Raw genomic sequence first — 12,762 nt, 5'->3', positions numbered from 1 at the left:
TTGCAACCTCAAGTTGGTGAGCGCTAACTACGTGAACTAATTGATCCAATTTAATGTCCACGTCTTGGATAGCTTCAACATTTTCATGAGCAACCACCTTCAAGTTTCCTAGTGCTAAGCTATTCCTCTCTTCATTTTTAAGGATTTGGTCTAGCATACGAAGCATTCTTTGTTCTTGAGCACAAAAAAACATTTCTTCTTGAGATTGACCAACTCCCAAGGTTGTTTCATATTCACTGTTTCTTCAAAGTTTTCATAATTTCGATACTTATTTTCTTCTTTCTTTATGCTCTTCTTGAAGGTAGGGAAATCTTTACTTTCTTGAAGCTGGAAAGGTTCGAACAATCTCTTCATTTCTTTAGCTTCATGGAAAAAAGAGGTAAAAATGACTTCTCAAGTATTGTGGAAGAATATAGGACACATTTTTTGGTTAACAAAAAATGTGTAATTAAAGGAGTTGGGGTCGGATTAAGAATAACAAAAGTTGTGAGTAATATTAAAATGTTCAAAAACCATACTCATTCAAATTATTTCAAATTTTCATTTCCCTCGTCTTTCTTCTTTCTTCTTTCTTCTTTTTCTCATTCTTCTTCATTACTTTCTTCTTTCTCTTCAATTTTGTTGATGCTGCAGGTAGTTGAGGTATGTCATCTTCTTGTTCTTCTTCATTTTCTTCTTGGTCTTTTTCCTCTTTCCCTCTTCATCTCATAATTTCATCTTCTTCTTCTTTTTTTCATTTTACCTTTGGTCTAAAATATACAAGAGAAATAGAAAAATATGAAATTTTACAAAGTGGGTATTTTGCAAAATACCCTCAAGAAATTTTGAGACATCCCCATACATGAGTGGGATGCTCGAAACATCTCCCCGTGATTTTTGAAACATATCCCGGGATGTTTGAAACATCCATCGGGATGTTTGAAACATCTCTCGAGATTTTTGAAACATCTCTCAAGTTGTTTGAAACATCAATCGGGATGCTTGAAACATCTCCCGGATTGTTTGAAACATCCATCAGGATGTTTGAAACAACCCCGTGACATTTGAAACATCCATCGGGATAAATGAAACATCTCACGGGATGTTTGAAACATCTCCCCTGAAGTTTGAAACATCCCCGGGATGTTTGAAACATCCATTGGGGTGGAGTAGGAGGGGGTGTTTTTGTAAATAAGAAAACTTTGGGGGTTTAAGAACTATGTCATTAACTCTAATCATAAAAGTGTCCCTTCTACCCCATTTTTAACACTATTGTCTTAAAAATTTATATAAGTCTTGAAGTGTCTTAAAAATTTAAATCCCCCTAGCTTCATTGCACCGATCAAATTCACCAACAAATGTAGAAAGATCATAATAAGATCTCGGGGAAGGCCAGGACATATAGTAATTCCAACTACTGAAATGGCCATTTTTACCACCATAAATATCATATATACCTGATCCCTTGGTATTTCTCTGACAGAAACACAAGTCAACGATACAGCTGGAAAGAAACTGCAGAAAGTAACTGTCTGCAACTGTACACACGACAGTGCATCAGTCACTTCCCATTGGGAAGAGGTGTGTACCAACCAAGAATTGACATCAACATTGGTATGTTATTGGTAGTATAACTACAAGGTGCAAGGCACCAGACATTTACTTGAGCATTTAGTGATATTCTCTCAAGCATTAAAGATCTGATCTAGCATTGAAGTCATTGGTGTGTCAAGAACAAGAAGACAACTCCACTAAGGATCAGTTCCACAATGAGTCTATGTGTGTCCGTAATTGAGTTTTAATCTTGTTGTTTATTCTTTATTGTAACTCCTATCTTGCTTTCTTAGAAGCCTTGTTTTAGCAAACTCAAAATCATAAACCTTGAGAGTTTGTGTTGTGACTAGAGTTAGTCATAAGTTAAAGTCTTTGTAACTAGTAGGTGATAAATTGGCTTGTGGTAAGTGTATCACAAGTTAGTTGAGTTAAAGTCTTTGTAACTAGTGAGTGACAAAGTGGCTTGTGGTAGATGCATCACAAGTTAGTTGAGTTGAAGTCTTTGTAATAGAGTCATTACAAAGTGTCTTGTAATAGTGTGATTAAGAGTTAGTGAAGTTGAAAGCCTACAAGTGTAGGTCGTGATATTCTTTCCCTTGAGTTAGGATTTTTCCACGTAAAAATCTCGTGTCTCATTTACTTACTGTTTCCTTAGTATTCTCAGAGGGAACCCATAGAGGACCGGGTACTCTATAGTTTGGTGGACTCATATAAACTAACAATTGTTATCAGAGCAGGTTCTTTCTGAAAGGTTAACACCTAGAAAGGATCTCAATGGCTGCTCCACCTAACTTTGAGGAAGGACAATCAACCTACAGACCCCCTAGATTCAATGGTCAGTATTACCGCTGGTGGAAGACTCGTATGCGTGACTTTATAATGGCAGAAGACTCAGAGCTATGGGACGTCATTTGTGATGGTCCACATGTTCCTATGAAGAAGCTCGGAGAAACTGGATCAATGGTGCGAAAAAAAAAAAAAGAGTACAGTGATATTGATAGAAAAACAGTAGAAAAGAACTATTGTGCCAAGAAAATCTTGGTATGTGGTATAGGACCTGATGAGTACAATAGAATCTCAGCTTGTGATTCTGCCAAGGAAATATGGGAAGCATTGCAAACCGCACATGAAGGAACTACTTAGGTTAAACAGTCCAAGATTTACATGCTCACCACCGAGTATGAGCTCTTCAGGATGAAGGATGATGAGTCTATACAAGATATGAACACTACATTCACATCCATCATAAATGAGCTTCATTCACTTGGAGATGTTATTTCCAGAAACAAGCTTGTAAGGAAGATTCTCAGTGCTTTACCTGGCTCTTGGGATAGTAAAGTGAATGCCATCACTAAAGCTAAACATTTACATACTCTAACCATGGATGAGCTGATTGGAAATCTGAAGTCAAACGAGAAGAAAAGAAAAAAAGACAGTGAAAGAAGAGAGCCAAAGAAGGAGAAGAACCTGGTTCTCAAGGCGGAAAACAGTGACTCAAGTGAAGAAGATAGTGATATGGTCTATCTTACTAAAAGGTTTCAAAAGATGGTTCGAATAAATGGTGGTATACCAAAAAGGGGAAGTTCAAGTAAGGCAAGGAACAATGATCTCGGTCACAAGTGCGGAAAGCCAGGGCAATTCATCAAAGACTGCCCACTTCTGAAATAGGAGCAATACAAATAAAACTCAGACAAGGCAGCAAAAAGGAACTCAGTTCCTAACAAACGATTCAATAAAAAAAGTGCAGCTGACAATGTTGTGAAGCAAGCTCTTGCTGCTTGGGGAGACTCCTCCAGTGAATCAGAAAGGGAACCAGATGTAGAAAACAGCTCCATGATGGCAGTGGAAACTGAAGCAACGAAATATGACTCATTGTTTGCGCTGATGGCTCAGTCTGACGATGATGAAGAGGACGAAAATGATGAGGTAAATTCCAGGGATGTTCAGAGAAATCTGAAGTCTTACTCTTCTAAGAAACTAATGTCATTAACAAATGTTCTAATTGATGCATATTATATTCTTATTAATGATAAGGATATCTTGACCATAGAGCTAGGAGATGCTGAACAATCTAGAGATGATCTGGTGGTCTGTGTAGTTGATCTAAATAAGACCATAGCTAAACTTGAAATTGAAAAGGAAGCTTTGAATGAAAAACTAAACAGTGTAGAAAATGAGAGAGATGACTTGATGGTTGTGGTTGTTGATTTGAAGGAAACCATAGAAAGCTTTAGCAATGAAAAGCACACTCTAGAAGAGAAAATTGCAGCTACTGAGCAAGAGAGGGATGACTTTTTGGTGATAATCACAGACCTAGAGGAAACTATTGAGGGAGTCAAATCAGAACTTAGGCCTGCAAGTATTGAGAAAGGGAAAGAAGTAGCTAGTGAGACTCACATCAAGCTTGAAAAGGAATTAAATAATGTTAAAACTAGTCTATGTAGTTTACTGGAGAAAAATAGGCAACTTCAAGCTGAATTGGAGAGAGTAAAAATTGACCTAGAAAAATCTCTTAAATGGAAATGGTCCTCAAAAGCTGTCACCGCTATGTACCTCAACAATAGTGGAAACAGACATGGAGTCGGGTTCCAAAAGGAAAAAATTCCTTACAACCCTCACAGCAAGTATGTCACTGTTCCTGATAACTGGCTTTGTACCCACTGTGAGAACAATGGGCATTTCAAAGAAAATTGCCAGGTCAGGGTTAAATTGGTTCAGAAAAACAAAATGTTTGTTGAAAAAATGACTACTAGCAGGGGACCCGATACCACTCGCAAAAAACGTATGTTGCCTGCATGGACTAAGAAAGCTCTTATCCACCCCTTTCCTCACTACAATGGACCCAAACTAGTTTGAGTTCCTAAATCTAAGCCATAATTTATATTTGCAGGGAATAGTGAGAGGAAGCGGACTGCAATGGATCATGGACAATGAATGCTCAAAACACATGACTGGAAACACCATGGATTTTCTCTCACTGAAAGCCCTGCAGGAGGGAATGTACCTTTTGGAAATAGAAAGAAGGCGTACATTCTTGGTATCGGGAAGAAAATAAGGTAGAAGTTCGCGTCTAAGTTGGTGATATTAGCTGCTTTAAGGCAGTTGTTAATGATGCAGAACTTTATCATAGAAAATTGGGTCATGCAAGCTTCTCACCTCTAAATAAATTGATTTGGAAGGACCTGGTTCGTGGTCTGCAAAATTCAAGATTTACCTGGTCACTGGTTCTTAGAACACAGGGTGAGACTTTCGAGGTGTTTGTGTCTTTGTCGAGAAGATCCACATGAAGATGGAATTGAAAATGGAATTACTCACAACTTCTCAGTACCAAGGACACAATGTGTGAAAGAAAGTGTTCATGTGCTATTCAATGAGACACCCTCCTCTAACAAGGGAGGAAACATTGATGTTCTAGAAAATGAAGCACTTTTGGTTCTAGGGGAAGTATCTGATGTTTCAAATAGCAAGGCTGATATGATGAGTCAAATGAAGGAGATAGGTGAAGACAATACAACATCCTCTTCCACTTCTCAAGAGGGACCTGGTACTCCAATTACTACCACTGAAGCTGTAGGAAGAGTTGGAGATGTATCGCAAGGTACTCCACAAGTAGTAGAACAAGGAGTGCAGAGAAATCCACTTAATTTACCCAGTTCCTCTAATAATCAAACTTCAGTCCTCAAAAGGAAACACAAAAGCTTCCATCCACTTGATAACATAATCACCCCCTTGAGGCTGGATTCAGACAAGATCAAAATCCAGAAATTCCCTAGTCCTCTCTGTATTTTTATTCCAGATAAAACCCAAGAATATCAAGGAAGACTTGAAGGATGCTGACTGGATTACAACAATGCAAGAGGAACTGCATCAATTTGAAAGAAACGATGTTATCTGATGGTCAAGAAGAGCACATCTGGAATGGCTCATTCTATTGGATCATGCTTAATCTCATGGCATACAAGGAAACACAACCTAGTGGTTCTCTCAACAGTTGACGCAGACGCTCTTAACGTGGAAAAGAACCCGGTCTAGCACAACAGAACCAAATACATTAATGTCAGATACCACTGTCTTAAAAATAATGTGGAAAAAGGGACTCATTTGTATGAGATTCTGCTGCACAGAACATCAAATTGCAGAGAACTCTTTGGAAGAAGTAGGATGGCAGTTGGGGTAATTAAACCTATGAGAGAACCTGGTTCTGCTCACATGATCATGAAACTCTCATTCAGGTAAAAGTGGTTAAAGTGTTTTCTGACTTGTCCTAACTCACATCTATACCGTTGCAAGTAAACACACATGACGATCACAGAAGCTAGAGGTACAATGTTGAACTGCGAAAGAGAGCTGCAAAAATCTTCCACAAAAACTGGTCAGGAACCATGTTTCTATACCACAGGTTAGTAGAAATGTGTTTTTTGCATGCTCTTTCAAAAAGTTGACAAAATTAATTCAACCGCCACATCATCGGACCTTTTCAGAGTCTACATGTCACATCTTATCATTCAAATCCTTTCACCTCCTCTGCATGTTACATATTCCCACAAACCTACCGCCATTCAAAATCCTTTAGAACCCGTTCCGCTTCCATCTCATTATTAGCTCCTCTTCCCATAAAACCCTCTCTCTCACAGCAGTCTTGAACCTTCATTTCCTCTATATCTCTGTGATTCCCTCTTTCCTTCTCTCACACTAAAATCTCTCTACCAAATCTCCCTACAACGGCCAATGAACTATCTCCTCCTTCTCTTTCTATCAACACCACTCCCACCTCTCTATCTTCTTCAACGACACCACCCAAAACCCACTCCTCCAGTATCCCCAATACTACAACACCTACACCTGTTTCCTCTTCATCTCCTATCATATTTCCTTCTCTGTCAAACTCTATCTCCGTTCCATGTGTTGAAAACCCCATTTCTCCCCCTTCTTCCGATCTCACCAGAGAACACTTAGAAAGTGTTACGCCTCACTTATAATAAGTCTCTGAGGATGATCCTGATCAATATTTGAACTCCTCCATTTTAGACTTAGTGACTCCATGTGGCTCCCATGGAGTCACCAGAGAAGGAAGCATCACACAATATCATGGCTATTGCTGCTGAGAGTCTTCTGAATAAAGGAGCCTTCCTTGTGTCTGAGTCTCAGGGGGAAGAAACTTCTTTTCTAGGGGATGAAAGAACTTTGGTACTCTTCGAGTCTCCAGTCCATGAAACAGTCAGAGAAAAACCTAGTGGAGAACCTGATTATCTTCCAGGTGAAACAACTCAGGAACTTCTTATTTACCCTAAGCCCTTGGAATCCATTCCACCCAGTGAGGTCCCTGTTAATGAAGATGATATGGTTCTCAGCACGCGGTTTAAGATGGGCAAATCAGCAGTGACTCCTGAATCCTCTTCCAAGCGTCCCACTACCAGGTTGTAGCAGAAAGAGGCTTTCGAGTATGCCTTAAAGAAAAGCAAGAGGAGTATCAAGAAAAAGAAGAAGAGGTTGATGAAACAAAGGGAGTTTGTGAATGACAAAAGTATTTCAATGGTTTAGGTTGATGAAGATGCTGTAGAGGAACCTAGTTCCTTAGTAAAAAGATCTACAAAAATCCAGAAGTCTGTGAGTGGAGCTTGCGATGAAGCTGTTGAAAATCAACATAGGTCATTTGTGAAGGTTAGTAGTAAGGCTAAGAAGGTTGTAGTAGAGCAAGATGTGTCTGAAAGAGATACTGTGGGGGTGGCAAGCCAGATAGGGAAATCTGTTGAAGGATCTAGAAAACGAAAAAGGGAAACCGTGGGTTGACCTAGTTCCACTAGTACCATACCCAGTGAGAATGGTCTTTGGCAAGAGAAATTGAGAGCTCAGAAAGTCTTGTGGGGTCGTATGTTTTACCCAGCCATCTCAGAAATGGCAGGTATGAGGCAAGTCCTAGAGATGGTGGAATTTCAGCAGTGGGAGCATCTATTTCAATAGGATGTACCTAAGGTGTATGAAGATGCTGTCGCGCCCCCTTTTTCCCTCTTTGCATCGGGAAATCGGGTTTATGACATTTTGGGCATAGGACAACTTATTCCTTTTGGGAACTGGGTTTCGCATTTGAAGAGTCGCCACCTAATAATTTAGGGTGAATTAGGACACCTATAAGGTTCAACTACAACTATATTTTGATAACCAGAAATAGGGTAAGGGCTTGAAATTATCCCAAGGGGAAGGTGTTGGGAACCCCTTAGGATCCACTAGTGTGGTTCCCGGCCAGATAGTTCTTTGTGAATTTGTGCAATTAGCAAGTAAACAGATAAGACTCAAATAAGAGGGGATTTTGAATACATAAATAAAACGAAGTTTTTGAAAGAGTTATAACTAAACATGCTGACGAATACAAGAAGGGTCCTAGGTTTATTTGTAATATGGATCACACCAATGCAATACCCAGTAATCACTCCTCTAAAGAGGGGTTACACGTGGTATTAGCGCATTGGTCATCATATCCATATCTACCCTTCCCACCCCGTTAAGGTATTAAAGCGCGGATTGGTCTCGACCTCTATTGCATGCTATTACCCGTCCCATTCCTATCAGTCCTGGAGGAATTTAGGACTACTATTCCTGTAAGAAGGAGGTTCTAAGCTGACTCTTAGGTGTAAAGGTAAAAGGCTAAGGCGACATACAAAAAACACGTTGGACTGCATTTAAAGGGGAAACATTTGAACAACAAAGAGGCTCAGATATACCTCCTCAAATTGAACACATAAATAGCATGACTTAAAACACATTTAAGGTCAGAATTTAAAATACTGAGACAGGGGAGTTTTAGTTGTTGAAGCAAACCACTTTATTACATAACTCAGATAAGAAATCCGAATCAGGCCTGCCTGCTGGTTATAGCAATTACTGATTAACAAAGGCGGGTTCAGTCTTTATTGTTATTACCTAAGGCTTGCCTAAGTGTTTGGGTGAGATCCTATAAATATGATATCTATTACCGATTTGAAAATGGCAAAGCAGTAACAGTTCTAAAATAAATGATTTGAGATCCTATAGACATGCTTTCTAAACCGTATTAAGAAGAGTTAGTTCAGAACAGTATGAGTCAAACTGATTTTAAACTAGACTAACTTCAGTTCCTATAGGCATGATCTCTACTATTGCTGATTTTTAATTCCTATAGACATGATATCTAGTCAAACGTGAAATGAAGCAGGCATGATTTACTTGAGATTCCTATAGGCATGATTTCTATGGAGAAATACTGATTTTAACCTTATGAGCATGATGTCTGATTGTAACCATTTAGATCCTAGGAGCATGGTGTCTAAGTGTGGTAATAAAGATGCAGAATTTGGGACAAATCCTATAGGCATGTTATCCAAATGCAGAATTAAACATACAGAAAACAAGTCATATAGGCATGTTCTCTACCCTTCTAATAGTTAAACATGCATAATTACCCAGCCCTTTTCACTAACCAACCCCAATGTTTATTACAAATTATTACAGACCAAGTACCGAATTACATCAGAAAAGTGTGAAAATAAGAAGTTACAACAATAGGAAGCCTGATTCTGACTTCCTCTCTGAATTATGGAACAAATCACCTCAAATGCCACTTGTTTCAAAGCCTTTCTCAGACCTGGGTGTGTCAAAGTTCCCTAAGGGTCTCAAGGGACCCCGGGCAGTGCTTACACACAAGTTTGCATAACCAGATAGAGATGAGTGTAGTGTGGGAGGGCCAACCCTTATGTGTCCAAGTTCAAGGGGAGCTCATGGGTCCCAAGGCAAGGCTCACACAAGAGGGGCAGAACCTAAGTCTAAGAGTATAGTGGAAGTGCAAAAATAGGGATTTGTTCAAAACTGAGTTGAGAATAGAGAGGGGTAAGGGTGATTGGAAGTAGTACAGCTAACATTACACAGAATCAACACTTTCATACAAAGGGGTTAGGGGTTTGGGAATTCATTGCAGGGAGTATATGACCTTAGGAAGGGGCCAAGCTTGGGCATGCACAACAATAGATGGTGCTAGCATGCCCATATATCAGCCAGAGAACACAACACATAGAGGGGATGTGAAGCATGTAACCCTAAGGAGGGGTCAACTTTGGGGTCATGCACAGCAATGTCTAATGCTGACATGCCCCCAAACCAACCAAGGAATACAAACACATAGGGGATATGGGGGTTTGGGGTTCATAAGTCATAATAAGTGACTGACAGAGTTCATACATAAGAAAACATTAATTCAGAAGAGAAAGGGGCAAATTACAGTATGCTCTGTATTGGAACTTGATTAAACACAAGCAGGAAACAGGCAAGAGTGAAGGAAATAGTAAGGAAACATGTTGTTGTTGATGCTGGAAAATTAATTAGAACATACCAGTAAAGAAGCAAATGCAGAAAGAAAAGTAAGCAACTTCCCCACAGCCTAGCCTTGGCTTTCAGCCAGCTAGACAAGGCAGCAACAGAAGTAGTAACAGAGAAAAGAGAGAGTTTTAGTGAGGTGTGTGTTCTGAACTCAAGTGTTCGTTCCTTGTGTTCGTGTGTCTGAAAGAAGAGGGATGCAGGGTATTTATAGCCTTTTGAAAACGAGTGAAGGAGAGGTAATAAGTAAATTTTTAGTACAAATATGGAAACAATCAACAGTCAGAATCAATTATACAAGTGATTCCCTTTAATTAAGGAATCACTGTCCAACATATTCAAATAAGGAAAGAGATCAGTTTAGAGACGGACTGATTATTGTCATAAAAGAAGTAGTACAAGCATTAAGTAAGTAATCAAGTCTAAGTACAGAAATATACTTATTTTGGAAAAGATTCAGTAAGGCAAAGTATCATAGTAAAGGGGAAAGAATCAATCAATTTGAACGGGCGAGTGAAATCAGGGTTCATAAAAGGGAAACTTTAGAAATCGGTCACAAGATGAAGATCAATCAAGGAAGAACCTTTAGCATATAAATAAAGTGAACAAGGTCATCAGACATGCGAGGCCAAACTCATTGTCAAAATCACAAACATGCAGTAGTGGCAGAAATAAGCTAGGGTTCAGTAGTAAAGCAAACATTCGAAGCATAGTAATCAAGTAGGTCGAGTCACATTGAATTAACAGGGAAGAAAACAGAGCATCGGAAACATGCAAAGGTTTCACAATAGCAGGTGAGGAAACCCCATTTAAAAAGTTAGGGTTTCAACCCTAGTCGAGTTGAAAGATAGTAAAAAAAATCAGATGAGTCATATAGAGAAAAGAGAGAGTCCAAAACAAAAGCTTTCAGTCGAGTCAAGTACTCAAACAAACAATTTCAGACCTAAAGACCTAGGGTTTCAACAACAATCGATTTTAAAAGGTGATAAACAAAAAAATCAAACTAGTGCTAGCAAACAGCTTCAGAATTCGAATGAACCCAAAAGAAATTAGGGTTTTCAACATGCTAACTCAGATAGGAGAACAACATGAGCAAGACATAGAAAAATCACAGACACGTTAAAATCAGAGAAGAGATTTTGAAAAGAAAAAACTTGGAGGAAAACCTTAATCGGAAAGTGAAGAGTCATTTTGAAAGAAAGGTCAAAGAAACTTCGAGAAGCACTTAAAAAGTTCATGGCAAGCATAGATCTAAGGTGGATCTGAAAGCGATCAAAAAAGTCTTAGAGATTAGGGTTTCAGAAAACCCAAAAGCAATGAGAAAGGCCTTGAAAGTTACCGATCTAATCGGGAGAGTCAAGGATCTAACTCGAATGGCCATAGATGGCCGGAGAAAGGTCAGGGATGACCAGAGAAAGGTCATCGAGCAAGGACTGGACCAAATCCCCTCGAGGTCTGGTCATGAAACCATAGAATCAAACACATAGGAGTCATGGAAGGCTGGTACATGCCTCAAATGACCACGGAAGGCCATAGATTAGGTAGGTATTAGGGTGGATTAGGGTGGCGGCGGCTAGGGTTTATGTGGTGTTGCAGAGAGGGTTTGAGAGGAAGGGGGTTCAAGGGCGGCGGTAGGTGAGAAATGATAGGGTTTTGGGGTTGTTTGGAATTAATTAAGGAAAGGGCGAGTATTGGCCGTTGATCTGAATGATCAACGGCCTGGATTAAAACGGGTAAGTGGGGCGGTTTATGAAACTGGGCTTGGGCCTGGTCTGATGGGTTCAATTGGGTTGAGGATTGGGTTTAAATTGGGGTAGAATTTAGGCTATAATTGAAACGTAACTGGGCTATTATATAAATAGCCAATTTTCCCCCTATTAAAATTATAAAAAATAGTAAATTGATTTCTGGAAATAAATTAGAAGTACTAGAATGATTTATGACATATAATTAACCATCTAAAAATATTGGACTTAATCTTTATGAATATAAACGCAATTAAATCCTAAAAGAGGCTAATGTTGCAATTATACAATTTAGCCTTAAAAATACTAAATGATTTTGTAAAAATGTGCAAAAAATTCCCTTAGCTATATCTTAGCATAAATATAAAAGTTCAATAAGTGAATCACCAAAAATGATAATTTTAGAAATAATTATTGGGGTTTTATGGATAAAAATAGGGAAATAAATTGATTTAAAAACCTTTAAAAATTAAGGAAAAATAATGAGACACTTGGACATACATTGTATATGCATACATATGCTATTTTGAGGGTACTTTGCATATTAAAATATATATAGAGAAAAATTGGGTATCAACAGATGCGGTACAAAACTTCTACGCATCTCTCTTTACTGTTGAGGGGGACCACATCTGTGTGCTTGTAAATGGAATAGACATTGCGCTCGATGCTTTAGCTTTGGGGAAAGTTCTTCAAGTTCCATGTGAGGGGATGTCCTCCGTTAAGGGTGCTTGTGGAGCTAGCTTCAGGAGACCCATTATGAAAGAGCAAGCTATTCAGCAGGGGGAACAGGTACATAAGAAGGCACTATTTTCTGAGTATCAGTTTCTCTTTGAGCTGGTTAATAAGGCGCTCTCACCTCGTGCTGAGAGGCGGCCTATTACTTCTATGTCTGATCTTGTCTTAATGGAGGCTCTTGATGAGTTTGCCCCGATCAATCTGCCAGCAATCATGATAGAACACATGCAAAAGGTAGCAAACTTTAAAGGTGGCAATCATGGGCTCCCTTATGGTTTTCTCCTCACTCGAGTGTTTCAGTTCTACAAGGTTCCTTTGGCCAATCCTAAAGTGGGCACCCGTAAGCAAACCTTCTCCTAAGCCACTCTAGAAGAGTGTGAGTGTGTATAAAAAAGGTTGGTGG

General features: G+C 39.1%; 1 protein-coding gene across 1 annotated transcript; it reads left to right on the top strand.

The window, feature by feature from the left end:
• Nucleotides 1-3,369: 3,369 nt before the first annotated feature.
• Nucleotides 3,370-5,370, top strand: LOC109243161 (probable protein phosphatase DDB_G0282105). The gene is made up of 2 exons (XM_019410064.1): nucleotides 3,370-4,157; nucleotides 4,773-5,370. Exons 1-2 carry the CDS (start codon nucleotides 3,370-3,372, stop codon nucleotides 5,368-5,370), a joined length of 1,386 nt encoding a protein of 461 aa, XP_019265609.1.
• The last annotated feature ends 7,392 nt before the right edge of the window (nucleotides 5,371-12,762 follow it).

This window comes from Nicotiana attenuata, unplaced genomic scaffold (genome assembly GCF_001879085.1).
Source record: "Nicotiana attenuata strain UT unplaced genomic scaffold, NIATTr2, whole genome shotgun sequence".
In the NCBI taxonomy this organism is placed as follows: domain Eukaryota; kingdom Viridiplantae; phylum Streptophyta; class Magnoliopsida; order Solanales; family Solanaceae; genus Nicotiana; species Nicotiana attenuata.
Note: the sequence above shows the minus strand (reverse complement) of the source record. Positions and strands in the feature narration are given on the sequence as shown.